Raw genomic sequence first — 17,835 nt, forward strand, 5'->3', positions numbered from 1 at the left:
ACAACTCAGATACCGAATTAGGACAAGGACCATCAGAGGTATTCTGCCAGATCAACTACTATTGCATGACCCCAATTAAGGGAATCTTCTTATTGGTAAGAGTCTTAGGATTCGTCGCACCAAATTTCTCAATAAAATTTAAATCAAGGCTCCTTTTATGCTTCCACCTCTTCGAGGGGATTATGTTTTTATCGGATAAATCCGATGGCTTAGGTAAATCATAGACATGTGAAGATGGCATGAGATCGGCCTTGCTCAAGATTTGAACCAGGAGTCTTCGTTAGATACCTCTGCAGGATTGAGGGCTAGTAGAGCCGGAAGCAACCCTACTACAAGTAGAGGTGTCAGAAGCTGACAACATGCTACGGCTGAAACCATCTCTGCCGTGTGGCCTTTGAATTCCATTCTAAGCCTTCCTCGGGGGTTTGGATCTGCTGCTTAACTTGGGAACAGATCCAGATCATAGCCCATTTGGAGGATATGATTTGTAGCTATCCTGAGGAGCGGGAAAAGCTTTCACGAAACATAATACACCTATAACAAGGTGAAGGGGTGTTCTTGCACACCCACCCCACTCAGAGGTTCAAACATAGCCTCTGCAGCAATGGAAATTTTGATGAAATTTTCGTTAGAAATAAAAAATTTGAAAAAATTTTAACAACATTTTTGTTATAGAAATAAAATTTCGGAAATTTTTTCTTTAAGAATAATATTAAAATTGTGAATAATAATCAAATTCGGAAAAGTTTCGCCTGAAAATTAAATTTTCATTATTTACTAAGCCAGAGCTTTGTGTCTATGTTTAGTTAAAAAAAAAAAACACCACTTTCAAGTTCAGCAACAACGGCAGTTAGCAGCAGTGGCAAAAACAGATGAACTTACGGTTTGTTGAGACTTCCTTCCATTGTACGTAGTTGCCTGGCTTTTGTTCTTAGAGAGAATTAACACACATTTCTTTTGTTTAGTTGGACAAAGTCCAAAAACCCAGCCAAAGGCAAGACAATGCCACGACGGCATGTGTATCTATGAAGGAAGTGGCAGTTAACTGCATTTAAAAATAATCTAAAAAAAGATAAAGGGTTGACAAATTATGACATCCAAAGGCATAAAGGAAAAAGAAAAAAAACCAAGGCTTTAAATTTCAAGTATATTTTAAAGAATTTTCATATTTTTTTTTTTTTATTTTTGTTTTAAGAGTCAAAGAAAAATGCTTTAAAAAACAAATTTAAGGATTCCTTGTAACCAAACCCGCTGGTCCCGACAAATAAGTCCATCTGGAGGTGGTACGAAGTGGCTCAAATCCCAATTCCTCTTTGGGTATGCCATATTGCACCAGCTTTGCCTCATATGTAGCCAAGAGATCATCATGGGCCTTTGTCAGTCTGGCCAATTCGTAGCGCAATTCCTGTATCAATTTATTCTTTTCATCCAAGACATTTTCCACTCTACGTTCCAATTCGAGAGGCGATTCCATCTCTCTACCCGAGGCTTTGGCCACCGCGGCACATGTTTCTATGGTCTCTTTGAGCATGATTTCCTGTTTCTCTCCCTCTCTCTCCATAATGGCTATCTTACGTTCAAGCAAGACATTTTTCAAACCAGTCTTCTGTTGCAATTCGATGACTACATCTTCGAATTTGTTTTTTAACTCTTCACGTTCTTTGACCAAAGTGTCATTGCGCAACAGCAAAGCTTCAGTTTCCCAGGTAAGAGCTTTTAATTGTTTCTCCACTTGGGCATTGCGTGTCTTCAAACGACTTAGTTGAGCTCTATCACGATCATAGAATTCGAGCTTACGTTTCATAACCACTAACTCCTGTTTGGCTTGTTCCAAGGGCTCCTTAAGTTTTCGATTCTCTACCGCCATATCAGCAGCCAAACGCTCATTTCTCTCGGCCTGCTTTCGCAAAGTTTCCATTTGCTCTTTCAGGGAACTTATCAGGCCCAAATTGTTGAGAGTGATATCGTTGTAGTAGGTTTTCATATCGTTAAAGGCCATATCATGATTTTCAATCAGTTTTTGGATTTGTAAATTTTTACGCTCTTCCACTTCGAACATCTGCATGCGATAGATCAACTCGATTTCATTCTTCAAATCCAACATTTTCTCCTCATGCAGGAGGGTCAAGTCTTTGGATTCTTTTTCGAATTTTGTGCGAAGATCACTAAGAAGAAACAAATAAAACAAGGGGTTGAAAATATTTTTGCAATATTTTGTGAAATCCACTTGGAGTAAAACTGGAAATCGGAAATTGCAAGGACTGCAATTAAAATTTTCTTTTCAACAAAACTTCAGTCAAAGCGCAAACCAGGCTAATAATTGCAACTCATAGCTAAAATGATTCTTTTATGAGTTTCAGAAGATTAATCAGTAGATCGGGCTTTACATATGCAAATTTGCCCATGAACATTCCATTAACGAACAGGGGCAAAATTCTCACATATCAATGAGTGCTGTGCGACTCAAGTTTAAGCTTAATGATGAGGGGACTCCTTTTTAGTATAGGCGAGTCCGAAGGGCATGCCGCAGTGCGATACCTCTTTGTGAAGAAGATTTTACGCTGCCATAGTAAATGGTACAATACCTCACAAATGTCGACAGCTTTAGGAGGGGATAGGTTAGGTAAGGTTACAGTGACAGTCTGCCATCAGACTCACTAAGACGTTTTCGTCCATTGTGGTATCACAGGAACAGGAGAAGGAAGATACCTTTTGGTTCCTACCGTTCAACCATCCAGATCGCTTTAAAAAGCCCAACAATGTTCACATCCGCTAAATCAGAAAAGTTCTCAAATAAGTGAGAACCTAAAGTGGAACTCCTTCTGACTGCCAGTGTGGGACACACACGCAGCATGTTCTATAGTCTCTTCTTCCTCGACGTCCTCATAGCTTCGGTAAAAGTCGTTACTGGCAGTTTTTAGCCTATCAGCATGTTTCCGATTAGACAGTGATCTGTCATGACGGACATAATGACTTGGACGTCTGTTTTAGCTAGTGACAGCAAATCGGTAGATTTCTTCAAGTCTATGTTAGGCCACATAGTTTTGAAATGCTCTCAGCCTTCCCTTTGTGACCATCTATCATCCGTTGACCTTCAGGCCTGATCTTGAAGACTCAGATTACATGTCACTTAAGGCATACCCACAGATTACAGTTCCCGTACAAAGTGTAAGGTAGTTCCTAGTGTCGCAAGCTCGCTCGGGATATCTCTGCGACCCGGCACCTGTACAGCAATCTCGTTAAGTAATCTGTGATAGTCGAGGGCGGTTTTTGAATTCAGAAATACGTTCTCCAGGGATTTAATGGCTGTCTGAGAAGATATATCTGACAGATATTGTTATGACATTATATCATAGCCATTCCACCTCTTCTTTAATTGCAAAGATCTCCACACAACAGTTGTCGTGTAACCTTTTCGATATGACCAGTCCTAGTTCTTCAGAGTAGTCACCAAAGCCCACCTGGTCGTCTAGATTGGAATCATCCGTGTAGAAGTCTATGTAACATCTATCACCAGGGATATCGTAGTTGCACTTTATATCAAAAAGTGGATCAGACAGGGCGTAATCAACACTTCCTGGAACATCGGACATTGTATCAAGGATAACACAGTGTCCGTAGCCGCCACATGGCCAAAGAGGAAGCTCCCTTATCCTCACAGCAGTGATCGCAGCAATTTGCCTCGCCACAATTTCCAGAGGCATTAGGTGTAGTATTAATTGTAGTGTATCAGATGGTGTTGTCCTCAGAGCGGCTGTGATGCACAAACAATAAAAAATAAATAATTTTAACGATTGAGAATAATAAATGTGGATACACCACACATCTTTTGCATCTGTTTGAGTATTGAACAGTAGGTGGACTTTTGAAGCGCCGTCCACCAGACCACAACACCATATAGCATTATAGGTCTGACAACTACAGTATATACCCAGTGCACGACACGCGGTTTAAACCCCTAACTTTTGCCAGTGGCTCTCCTGCAGGTGTATAGGGCAAGAGGTGGCTTTTTTGTGCCCTCCAAAATGTTGGATTTGAAGTTCAATTTCCTATCCAGCAAAACACCCAGGTATTTTGCGCTTTAAATAAATGGAATATTCTCTCCTCCCAAGGACACAGGTGCCACTGTAGGTAACTTGTATCTCCTGATGAAAAGAATTACTTCTGTCTTGCACGGGTTTACGCCAAGGCCATTTTCGGTAGCCCACTTACTGTGACACGTAGAGCTTCCAGAAGTATATCTCTAACAGTGCTGGGAAACTTTCCCCTAATCGCAGTAATTCCGTCATGAGCATACGCGACCACGTTTACGCCTTTTAACAATAATATATTGGTAATGGCTATATACCAAATGAGAGGTGATAGTACACCTCCTTGAAGTGCTCCTCTGCTGACCCATCTTTTTATATCCACAGATCCCAAGTCTGCCATAATGCATCTTTTAGTAAGTGAGTTATTAATAAACTTTCTTACGGCAGAGTTGATGCCTAGAAACTCCAATTCCTTTATGATTGACGTCGGTTTTACATTATTGAAAGCACCTTCAATGTCAAGAAATGCTATCATTGTATATTCCTTGATAGCGAGAGAATCCTCTATGTAGCCGACTAGGTCGTGCAGGGCTGTGTCAGTGGATTTGACTTTACTATATGCATGCTGCTGCCGCGACAGGCGATCTCCAGGGATCTTTGACCTAAGACATGTTTCTATCAACCTCTCAATAGTCTTCAACATAAAGGATGATGACGAAAATCTTTGGCCTTCGTGTGGTAGGGTTTTTCTGCTTTCGAAATGAAAATGACCTTCGTGTCCCTGCATCTCACGGGAATATATGACATTCTGTTACACGCAGAGTATATCTCCCTAAGCCAGGTAACCAGTCTATCAGACACAGCTTGTAATTCAACCGGTGACACATCATCAGGGCCTGGCGATTTAAAGGAGTTGAAACTTCTTATCGCACATAGGATTTTCGACTCAGACACAATTTTCCTAATGGCCTGGCTCTTCTGGCGCCACGTTGTCCGTTGGAGAATTTCCCGGGAAATGTGTATCAACGAGTAGTTCTGGTGTTTCCTCACTAGACATTGTCCATACATTCTATGACTTCTGGATATACCCCATCGTAATAGGTCTCGAGGACAGAAACTTCCTTGGCCTAGAGGCCTCAGATGTATCCTCCACGGAGCTACAGAATTCTACCCAGAATTTTTTCTGAGCCTTTCTAAGCTCACCCATATATTTTCTTAACTCATCCAACACTTCCCAGTCGCAAATTCTTGCGCTTATATCTTCCGATACAAAGGTAATAACAAGTACCTCCTGCCTGTTCCTGGTAATAATGATCGGATTATCCCCTTTATTACAAATCGCCCGATTGCAACATATAATTATTCAATAAGCAGCTCACCCCTTTCGTTGACATCCGAACTTCCCCATATCTGGTGATATGCATTGGCATCACTTCCTACAATGAAGCTTTTCGTCCCTTCAGAAGCAGCTTCAACCAGCGACTTAAGGTTTGAAGGCGGCATCTCTGAATCGTCTGCCATATATAGGGAAGTCAGCCGGTAATGAGACTTGTTTATTTCAGGGCTAGCTACTACTAAATCTTGGTTCCTGGATAAGAACCACGTCAATCCCCCTGCCATCAGAAAGACCTTTAGTACCGCCGAAGCGGCCTTACAATGGTGGAGATTTATCTGTAGAAACCGGACCATAGTCAGGATTCAGAACTTCCACCACTTTTGTGTTAGCCTCGCCTTCTGACTTCATCAGGAGTTCAACCTCCCAAGATCCGTTAGAACTTGTCATGATGAGCTTCCGTACGCATCCATGGAGAAAGCTGTGGAACCACCCTTACTCAGGACACTGGGCAGTTGCGGTGTGAATGATTTCTCCTTTGATGTTTCACTAATTGCTGCTGTCGAAGTACTTTTTGAGTTCCGTGCTTCCCTGCTGGCGCACGCTTTGAGCCCCGTCCAACTTTCGTAGATGAAAATTCACACTCGACGTCATTAAGTTTAGACAGTACTACCTAATGCATATTTTGATCGCCCGAATTTCCGCAGGACTTTGTTATGTTCGGATGCAAACAGAACTCAGTCTCTGGGTCCTCATTAAAGATGTCCAGACCTGTTCTGTCCACTAGCTTTGATCCATCCGTGGAGATTAGACGTAGTGGCTATCAAACTACACAGGCGAAGTTATTTATTGTAGTTATGCTTAGGTAAAGCTAGTTGACTATCCTCGGATTCAGACGCAATTTCGAGCTCACAGCCCGTTTACATACACGCTCCTGGATGTGACACTTCCAGTTCAGTATCCTATCGTAGATCACTGCCATGAATTTGACATTGTCGAACATCGAAATCGTTTAGTTGAACAATCGTAGCACCTAAAGTTGGCCCATCTTTGTCTTCCTCGTAGACAGATAGATTTAGGTCTTTTTTGGGTTAAAGTTCAGATCTCTAGATCTAGCATAGACCTTTACTATCTTCAAGGCCCTTTCGGCCACTTAGTAGTATTAAAACATTGTCTGCAAAGCAGATGGTTCATATCCTTCTTCAGTCAGAATACGTAGTAGACTGTTAATGGTGGCCACTGTTCTTGACAAGTAATATAACTACCCCTAACCGAATTTTCGTTAACGGTAATAAATACCATATTTACGGCATAACAACCGGATCTTCGTTTACACCAAATTCATGTTATATTTATGACTGACGTTGCTATTGCCAAACATCATAAAAATGGTTGTCTGCCATATATCTCCATTTGTATAATTTTTGGTAAATTCGCCTATTAAATACTTACGTTATACTTACGTTATACTTTCGATATTATTCATTTTAAGCTGCTGTATTTGCAGTTCATGCATCTCCTGATCTTCTCTACGCAAACGCTTCAGCTCCCTGAGATCTTTCAGCAATTGCATTTCCTGAGTCTCATGATCTTCCTGCGACATTTTCAATTGGGTCATGGCCTCTGCCCTTACCTCACTGATTTTATTTTGATTTTCAAATTGCAAATGTTTCATTTGCTGCATTATCTGTTTGGCTTCAATATCGGCCACCTGCTGGGTCATTTCGACTTCATGATCCTTTTGCCTTAGTTCAGTGGTGATATCCTCCAGTTGGCCACGTGTAATTTCCCAAAAAGTGCGTATTTTATCTCTTTCCATTTGAAAGAAATTACGCTCTTCACGTTCACGTTCCATTTCGGCCTTTAGCCGAACGGCAAAGGCCTCCAGCTGATCGCGGCTCATGTTGGAAGTATCGACGCCATCGATAAGGGCTATACGAGGGGGAAATGTGAAATTGTTAAAATAGCTATTGGGGCAAAGTGTTGGGAGACAAAACTTAAGAATTGAAACTTATAAGAGGAATAGTTTGTTAGTATAAATCTAGCTACGTTAAAGTGTAAAGTGTTTGTATGACTTACTTGAACAATTTCCTAGAAAAGGGCTACAACTACTGTAAACTTTCAAAGCGCAATGTATATAAAATAACCTTTCTACACTTTTTCAGGCTTCCAAAGGCGGAACTTAGAGAATCCTTTAGACTTTTACTACTACGCCATCAAAGCCATAGACCGTAAAGGGGACACCATGATAAGGAGTATAAAATCCTGCGAATTGCCTATGTCAAGGGAAGTTCGGCGGAGACTAGTAATGTGTGGACCCGGTCATTAGAAACTGAGTAAACTATTTAGTAAGGAACATGTGTGTGGATCCCATGACATAAATGTAAGGGAATAGTGGCACAGGGGACGCCTCTTCTCACCAAAATATAAATATTTCCTAAAAATTAAGCAAATATTTAAAATTTTTTCGGCTACGGCGTGCATTGTAGATTAACAATATTTTCAAAAAATCAAACGAGGCTTGCAAATATTTTTTCCATGCGGATTTATTTGACATTTTTACAAACGGGAAATGTTTTAAAAATCAGGCTATTTTCGAAAACTCCAGCGGCGTTGTTTGGCCCATTAACTAAATTGAAAAGTTATTTCCGTTTTCGGCGCATTTAGCAAACTAAACAAGTAAAAAGGCATTAAGTTCGGGCCGAACTTTGGATACCCACCACCTCGGGTATATATGTAAACCACTTTTCGTCATAATCCGGTGGAAAATGCATAATTTATCCACCCATAGCAACTATATCGATTTGGACCAAATTCGGCACGGACATTGGGTAGCCTAATAAATAATGGGTGATTTTTTAAGAGCTATAGGAAAGTTAAAAAAAACACATACAATTCAGAACATGTTAAAAGGCGTTAAGTTCAGCCGGGCTGAACTTTGGATACCCACCACCTCGGGTATATGTGTAATCCAAATATCGTCAAAATCCGGTGAAAAATGCATACCTTATGCCCCATAGCAGCTATATCGAAATATAGTCCGATTTGGACCAAACTCGACACGGACATTGAGGGGTCTAATAAGTACAAGTCATTGTTCCATTTTGAAGAGCAAAATATTGGTCTTTTTGGTAGCCATATCCAAATATAGACTGATCTGAACCAAATACGACATGGATGTCGAAAAACCTAACATAATGCACAGTGTCAAATTTCAGCGAAATCGGATTATAAATACGTCGCCAAGACTTTAAATCGAGACATCGGTCTATATGGCAGCTATATCCAAATCTGAGCCGATCTGGGCCATATTGCAATAGGATGTCGAGGTACTTAACTTACCTTACTGTCCCAAATTTCGGCGACATCGGACAATAAATCCGCCTTTTATGGGCCCAAAACCTCAAATCGAGAGATCGGTTTATATATCAGCTATATCCAAACTTGAACCGATATGAACCAAATTGAAGAAGGATGTCGAAGGACCTAACACAATTCACTGTCCCAAATTTTTGTAAAATCGAACAATACCTTAAATGGAACAAGACCTTCAATGGAGAGATCGGTCTATATGGCAGCTATATCCAAATCTGTACCGATCGGGACCAAATTCAAGAAGGAAATCGAGTGCCCTATCACAGCGCACTGACCCAAATTTCGGATAATAAATGAGGATTTCGGCGGAATCGGACAAAAAAGAAGCCTTTTATGGGCCCAAGACCTTAAATCGGGAGATCGATCTATATGGCAGCTGTATCCAAATCTGGACCGATCTGGGCCATATTGCAATAATATATCGAGGGATTTAACTTAACTCACTGTCCCAAATTTCGGCGACATCGGACAATAAATCCACCTTTTATGGGTCCAAAACCTCAAATCGAGAGATCGGTCTATATGTCAGATATATCCAAATCTGGACCAAATTGAAGAAGGATGTTGAAGGGTCTAACACAACTCACTGTCCCAAATTTTTGTAAAATCGAACAATACCTTAAATGGAACAAGACCTTCAATGGAGAGATCGGTCTATATGGCAGCTATATCCAAATTTGGACCGATCGGGACCAAATTAATGAAGGTAATCGAGTACCCTATCACAGCGCACTGACCCAAATTTCAGATGAATCGGATAAAAAATTAGGATTTTATGGGCTTGAGACCCTAAATCGTCGGATCGGTCTATATGGGGGCTATATCAAGATATAGTCCGATAAAGCCCATCTTCGAACTCATCCTGCTTAGGGAGAAAAAAAAAGAATCTGTGCAAAGTTTCATCTCAGTATCTCTATTTTTAAAGACTGTAGCGTGATTTCAGCAGACAGACGGACGGACTTGGCTATATCGTATTCGATTTTTACGACAATCAAGAGTATATATACTTTATAGGGTCGGAAACGGATATTTCGATCTGTTGCAAACGGAATAACAAAATGAATATACCCCCATCATTCGATGGTAGGTATAAAAATGCATGAAATTTTTATTTGAATCGATTGTGCAGCCCATATAATTAAATGTTTAAAGATTATTTCTTGCAAATGTTGACCGTGACTGCGCCTCAAATGGTCCATCTGCTTAGTCCAATTTTTGCATACTTTGTCCAACATTTCGGCCGGTATCTCAAGAGTAAATGCTTCAATGTTGTCTTCCAATGCGTCACTTGAAGCGGGCTTATCTGTATAGACATGAGCTTTAACATAGCCCCACAAAAATAGCCTAAAGGCGTTAAATCGCACGATCTAGGTGGCCAATCGACCGGTCCCAACGTGAAAGAAAATGTTAACCGAACTCGGGTCTCAATAAGTCCATTGTTATGCGTGCTATGTGGCATGTGGCACCGTCTTGTTGAAATCACATGCCATGCAAGTCAAGCTCTTGCATTTTGAGCAAAAAAAGTTGGATATCATCTCACAATAGCATTTAACATCCACAATTACGTTACGATTCGCATAATCTTTGAAGAAGTACGGTCCAATGATGCTACCAGACCATAAACCGCACCAAACTGATACGTTTTCTGTATGCATTGGTAGCTCTTTCAATGCTTCTGACTGATCGTCACTCCAAAATTGACCACTCTACTTATTTACATACCCATTGCGCCAAAAATGAAATGTGAAATAAAATGAAACAAGTAAAAGCGTGCTAAGTTCGGTCGGGCCGAATCTTAGGAACCCACCACCATGGGTTCTGCTAAAAATTTATACAAAATAAATTTTATTGTAGGAGATAATTTAGTCTACATACCAAACTTCTGTCAAACCACCAAAAATTAAAGCTTCTAGTAACCGAACAAGGATGATCGAGAAACCGGTTTACATGGGAGCTATAACAGGTTTTAGACTGATTTGGACCCTGTTAGGCAAAGTTGTTGGAAGTCATTACAGAACACTACATGCAAAATTTCAGCCAATTCGGAAAAACAAAATCAAATCGGTTTATATGGGAGTTATATTAGGTTATAAACCGATTTGGACAGTACTAAGCACAATTTTTAGAAGTCATAACAGAACACCACATGCAAAAGTTCAGTCAAATCGGACAAAAATTGCGGCTTGTAAGGGCTCAAGAATTCAAATCGAGAGATCGGTTTATATGGGAGCTATATCAGGTTATAGACCGATTTGGACCATACTTGGCACAGTTGTTGAAAGTAATAACAAAACACTAAATGCAAAACTTCCGATAAATCGGACAAAAAATGTGGGTGCCAAGCTTTACGCGTTCGACCGCTATCGTGATTTCGACAGAGGGACGGACAGACATGGCTAGATCGACTCAGAACGTCTAGACGACCAAAAATATATATAGTTTATGGGATCTTAGACGAATATTTCGAGGTGTTACAAACGGAATGACTAGATTAGTATAACCCCTTTCTATGGTGGTGGGTATAAAAATGAGCGCGATTAACTTTTTTAACAGAGCACGCATTTTGATAATAAAATTCAATAATTTGCAAGCGTTGTTTGTTTTTAAGACGATTCTTTGTTACATTATAAACCAAACTGAAGATGTTTGACCGTGAAACAAAATACGAAACGTGCGTGAGCTGTTTAAACCAGTGTTGCCCACAATATAGTAGCTAAAAAATCACCCTTTGGTTGCTTAATGTTTTCAGTTTGCGCAAAGTTTTGTCGAAATAATAAACAATAACCTATTGAAATCATAAAACTAGTTTGAGAGCAAATTAAAAAGAGCACAAAAGAAAAAATTTCATCAAAATACCGAAGCTGATTCGCCAAAACTAACACCATAAACCTAAGATATTCGTGAAGTCTTGGACATCTTAAAAGATTAGGATCAGCCTAGCAGAACCAAATTTTCCTCCGATTTTATGACCAAATGCCACCGCCGATGGGTCGTAACTGCACCTAGTAGCGACCAAATTTTTCAATAAAAATTTGATTTTTGAAATTAAAATTCATTAAAATTAATTTTTGAAATCTTAAAATTAAATCCTGGCGATCTCCCTATTTGAGTTCTTGTGCGCATTTAATATACGATTTCGCTGAAGTTTGGTTCAATGGGTTGTTTTAAATCCTTACTATATTAAAATATAGCTGCCACATAGACCAATATTGTGTTTTGCCGTTGTGGAAATAAAAAGAAGTCTTCACAAAGGGAGTTGTTGGATCAGGCAGATATATGCCGGATGACATTACTTTATTGAATGTGTCTTTTTGAAGAAATGTCAACGAATTTATACTAAAAGATCAGCTCTGCCGGCGTAATTCGTTGGTTCCCCAAAATCAATCTTTTCAATACACTTTTTACTAATACATACAAATATTTCTTACATCTAAGTTCTTTGTATAAAATATGTATCTAGTGCATTTATGAAGTCGATTCCTTTATAAGGTCAATACCTTTGCATTCTCCCGAAAAATGTAAAAGAAATGTAGCAATGTCAGCGAAAGTGTTTAGCGGCCGTGACAAAGAAAAGGGTTCGCCGGCAACCATGGTTGTGCATTTTCACATTGATGCTTATGCTTAACCATCGATTGAGCATTCGCTCATGTTGGCTGTTGCTTAGCGTAATTTGACACTCTCTTTGTTTATAGTTGGTTGGTTGGCATGAATGCATGAATACGCCACACCGTCTTGAACAGTTTACGTCTGTGCTGAGTTTACTCCAAATCGTCCATTTAGTCCATTTTTCGGTATAGCTGCTGTGTTCATAAATGCCTTTTTACTTTTACTCATTCTTCTCTAAATCCAGTTAAATTTCAAGTTCTCTAAATCATATATGAAAATATGCCCCAAATTGTTTTTAGCGTCTACTCTCCAAATGAACAATGTACACAACAACAAAGTTTTTGGGGTGATTATCGAAAGTTTGGAGTTTTTTTGAATGTTAATATTTAGAGTGAAATTGTATTATAAAAATACACCTCTTTATTTAAAACAAAATTTTATTCCAATTTAATATTGGGGCACAAATTGCTTTTTTTTGGGGTGCATTTCTTTTGGGGTAATTTTTCATAATACAAAAGCAACCCAAAATTGGGGCGTATTTGTTCGCAACCCCCAGCCCATGACCTTAGAACTGTTTCACAGTGTTTGTATCTAATTTGCGCAATTAATGAACAAAAATACAAGCATATTCAAGTTCCTTGCAATTCCAATTCAAAGTTAAAGGTCATATTTTCAAAACGTTTAAGCACTGCATAGAAGCAAAATAATACTACAATAATTTGCGCATATGTGGTCTCTATATTAATTATAGCAATTAAATCAAAATTTTGGCCATGATTTTGTGGCAGAGCAATTACAGAAATGTTGAAGTGGTCAGTGGACAATAAAATTACCACCTACACTCACATACAAACAGTGGAATATTTGAACAGCATTTTAATGGGAAAAGGCATAATTTCCATTTCAATTAACCTTAGTAAGAGACAGCAAAACGCTACCAACTATTACAGACTCCAACGGTCACTGATTTCATGAGAAAATAATGTTTCCCCACACACAGCGCTTTAACATATGTGGAAACAGGACATAAGGAAACATTGTAACAGCTACTACACATCAACAAAACATTATTTGGTGAAGTAAAAAAAAAAAAACAAAACAAGTACAAATGTACAAAGTTTGGCAGGGCCGAATCTTATATACCCTTCACCCCCTTCAAGTCATTCAAGTTCTTTGAATGACTTTTTCAAATATATATGAGCTATATCAAGTTATTGACCGAAAAACACCACTTCCAAAATTTCAGGCAAATCGAGTAATAATTGCGCCCTCCAGAGGCTCAGTTAGTCAAATTGGAAGATCGATTTTTAATGGCAGCTATATCAGCTATATCAACCGATTTAGACCATACTTGGCACAGTTATTGGAAATCATACCCCAACAACATATGTAAAATTTCAATCAAATTGGATAATAATTGCGCCCTCGAGAAGCTCAAGAAGTCTAATCGAGAGATCGCTTTATAAGGCGGATATATCAGGTTATATTGGGTTGCCCAAAAAGTAATTGCGGATTTTTTAAAAGAAAGTAAATGCATTTTTAATAAAACTTAGAATGAACTTTAATCAAATATACTTTTTTTTTTAACTTTTTTTCTAAACCAAGCTAACAGTAACAGCTGATAACTGATAGAAGGAAGAATGCAATTTCAGAGTCACAAGCTGTGAAAAAATTTGTCAACGCCGACTATATGAAAAATCCGCAATTACTTTTTGGGCAACCCAATATATTGATTTAGTCAATATATAACCTGGAAGTCATTCCTCGACAATATGTGCAAAATTTTAGTCAAATCAGGCAATAATTGCGCTCTCTAGAAGCTCAAAAAGTCTAATCGGGAGTTCGGTTTAAATGACAACTATATCAGGTCATGAACTGATTTGAACCATATTTAGCCCAGTTGTTGGAAGTGATACCACAGGTTAGGTTAGGTTGAGTGGGTTGCCCACCAAAGGTGAGGCCGGTCTGGCCTATTGTAGTAGAGAAAGAAGATGTGCGACCTCGGACTAAAAGTCGTACATGAATAAAAGAAAGACAGGAGGAATGAACCCGAGTGGGGGTAAATAACGCCCATCCCCATGCAAGCATGGATGTACCTACGCCGGAGCTTATGGCACTCCCAGTCGGAACTATCCTGTTCCTTCAACAAATCTCAGGTGACCTACCAGAGGTACTTTCGCAAGTTCACCCAGATCACAGAAGAAACGGCTCCCCAGAAAGGAGAGCCTACGTCCCTGTAGACCCGGACATGAACACAGCAAGTGCTCAATAGTCTCCTCTTCATCTTTATCGAGACAACTCCTACAGAAGTCATTATGCGGTATTCCCATGTGCTCCATTCGGACTATGTACGGTTATGACCCCTGTCAAGGTACTCATCGATCCTTATCGAACGCCAGCAATTTTCTCGTCCTCCTCCGGTCGATGACCGGCCAGCGCCTTTGCAGTCCGGCAACCATTCACCGAGTCCCACCTCGCCACCGACGCCGCCTCTCTTCAGTGTTCAGTAGCTCGACAAATTGCACGTAGGCAAGACCGATGACTGGTCCTGGCGCAGATGGGTTCACCATCCTCGACCCTAAGGCCTTGAGCGCCGCCATACTGTAAATTCTGAGTTTCGAGGGCGGTAAATACCAGAATTTCTCTTGCGGCCACTTCAATGACACAGACCTCTGCCTGAAAGACCGCCCCAACACTCGTCTGGCAGTCTCAGAGACATACTGATATTGCGAGCTACAGAGTAGACCCCCAATCTAGTCCCTGACTCCATCGGTGTAGATCGAGGTCTCATTCTCCTCAAGTACAGCATTCGTTATTCATTTATTCCTCACAGGAAATCGAATCGCGTATGCCCTCACTCCAGTCGTCACTGGTGCCAAGTAGTCGGACATTTACCCTTAGTCAACCCTCCACATACATAGCATTTATAATGGAATTGTGGCCGCACTTGACCTCCTTCTGCGTGCCGAGTTTCCTCAGCCTAAACGCGACCCTGGCGGCGCAATTCCGAATATAGGCCTCAATGGCTGCATATCCTCCAGGCCTGTCTGCGGTGCGAATCTCAGTCCCCTGTGACCCCGACGCAGGCCAGTCTCTGGACCTGCTGGAACTCCCTCGCACGCGTCCTCTTCTCTACGGCATTCCATCATACCAGTGCTCCATAGGTCAGTACTGTTCGCACGATGGCCGTATACATCCGAGTGATACCAAAACATCACGTGCAAAATTTCAGTCAAATCGTCAAAAATATATCAAGTTATGAACCGATTTACAATCCCAACCCACCTACATTGATAGTAAGTATTCCTTCGAAATTTAGCGTGCTTTCTACAGACAGACGGACAGATGGCTAGATCGGCTTCAAATGTCATGGCGATTACAACGAAATTAGTAAACCCCCATCCTATGATGGAGGGTATAACAAACAAGTACAAACGTACTAAGTTCGGCGGGCCGAATCTCGGGAACTCACCACCATGGATTCTAAAAAAAATTAAAAAAATTAATTGGAAATTATAACAGAATACTACGGGCAAAATTGCAGCCAAATCGATAATGATTGGGGCTTATAGGGGCTCAAAATATCAAAAGGGAGATCGGTTTATATAGGAGCTATTTTAGGTCATACACCGATTTGGACCATACTTAGCACGGTTGTTGGAAGCCATAATAGAACGCTGCGTGCAAAATTTCAGCCAAATCGGATGATAATGGCGGCTTCCTGGGGTCAAATCAGGAGGTCCGTTTATGGAAGCTACAGCAGGTAATAGACCGATTTCAACCTAACTTGGTGCGGTATTTGGAAGTCATAACGGAACACCACGTGTAAAATTTTAGGCCAATCGGATGGCAATGGCGGCTTCCCGAGACTCAGGAAATAGAATCAGGAGAACGGCTGTATGGTTGCTTTATCCAAATCTGAACCGATATTGCACATTTGCAAGCCCCAACGGCCTACATCGATAAGAATATCTTTATTCTTTCACCCGTTATCGTGTTTTCGACGGACATGGCTAGCTTTACTTAGAATGCCAAGACGATCAAAAATATAAATACTTTATAGGATCGCAGATCAATGTTTCAAGGTGTTACAAACGAAATGACTAGATTAGTATGCCCCCCATCCTATGGTGGTGGGTATAAAAACGCTTCTAGCTTAGTTGCAACAACCAAAAGCAATAGAGCAAAATAAAATTTTAATTGCCTGAACATAGGAGAGAACGGAAAAAAGCACTACCAAATACCAATAAGGCAAAGTGTACCAGTCCATGCCCCCCCTTTTGCGTTCTCGTTTATTATCTACGGTGGGAAGCTACAAATGGACGCATGTGGTTCCATAAATGACCACTTGTCTCGTTCGGAGTATTTCAACTACTTGGCCAATGGTATGGTCATCATCCGTCCATAGTCAGTTTTATGGCAACAAAGATAAGCAAATAGAGTGTGAGAGTGGAGAGGGTGTGTTTCTATTGTTCGTGGTGGCTGTTAAACGCTAAAGCGGAAACGGGAAAAATGTCACTTTACGCTATGCTCATGCATTGAAATATACACAGATTTAAATGTATGCCTGTGTGTGTGTGTTTAAGTGTAGTCGTTCTCAAAACAAAAAAAAAATATAACACGTCAATGTTGAACGTTAATTGGTGCACATGTACATACACATATGCATATGAACTGTGGTAAGAAAAATGTAAAGGCCTACTAAAGCCAAATAAAAAATACATAAAAAAAACAAATGTCGCAAAATTTTATAAAGGAAAATAAATTTTTTTTACAATGTAATAAAATTTCTGTAAAAATAGAATGGTGACAACATTTCCTATGAAATTTCAAAAAAAATTTGGACAACTTATTCTATAAAATGAAACTGTGGAAAAATTTCTATGAAAAAAGTTTAAGTAATTTAAAAAAAAAAGAATTTTAAATTTAAAAAAACTAAAATTTTAAATATTTAAAAAAATATTGAAATATGAAAATAAAATTTTGCCAAAGGTTTTATGAAAATAATTTTTTTTACATAATTTTCATGCAAAAAAATTTTTACAAAATTTTCAAGAACAAAAATTTTTGCAATTTTTTTAATATTAAAATTAAAAAAAAAAATTTCTTGAAAATAAAATTTTTAAAAAATCAATTTAAATTTTTTTTTACAAAATTTCTGTTCATCTGTTTTTGCGCCACTTTTTATTTTCGTTGATTCATCTTGTATGGTAGAAGCATGCCTTTTCCAGACGAACATTGTATCATATCTTACTGCACTCGAAGAAAGGTATCCTGATATGATCTAATATTCGTCTCAAAAAAGCATGCTTCCATACCATTGCACAGCTCTCTAATTAGTGAGTAGGAGGAAGGAAGCATGTTATCTTTTTGGGGCAAAGCGGACTGAATATGAACCATTGCTTTGCTTCGAAATCGTGATCTCTGTATTCTGCCTAATGCTTTAATAAAAACAAAATTTTGTCTAAAAATTTTTAAAAAGGATTTTAT

General features: G+C 39.5%; 1 protein-coding gene across 2 annotated transcripts in view; it reads right to left on the reverse strand.

Annotated features, from left to right (window-relative positions):
• Nucleotides 1-1,133: 1,133 nt before the first annotated feature.
• LOC106086340 (dynein regulatory complex subunit 4) overlaps nt 1,134-17,835 on the reverse strand; it is a 51,381-nt gene continuing 34,679 nt past the window's right edge. For both annotated transcript variants that reach the window (XM_013250977.2, XM_013250976.2), the window contains exons 3-4: nt 6,828-7,296; nt 1,134-2,165 (exon numbers count right to left, since the gene is read on the reverse strand). In XM_013250977.2, the coding sequence (XP_013106431.2) occupies nt 1,226-2,165; nt 6,828-7,296 (1,409 nt within the window). In that variant the 3' untranslated portion in view covers nt 1,134-1,225. The remainder of the gene's footprint in view (nt 2,166-6,827; nt 7,297-17,835) is intronic.

This window comes from Stomoxys calcitrans, chromosome 4 (assembly GCF_963082655.1).
Source record: "Stomoxys calcitrans chromosome 4, idStoCalc2.1, whole genome shotgun sequence".
NCBI lineage: Eukaryota > Metazoa > Arthropoda > Insecta > Diptera > Muscidae > Stomoxys > Stomoxys calcitrans.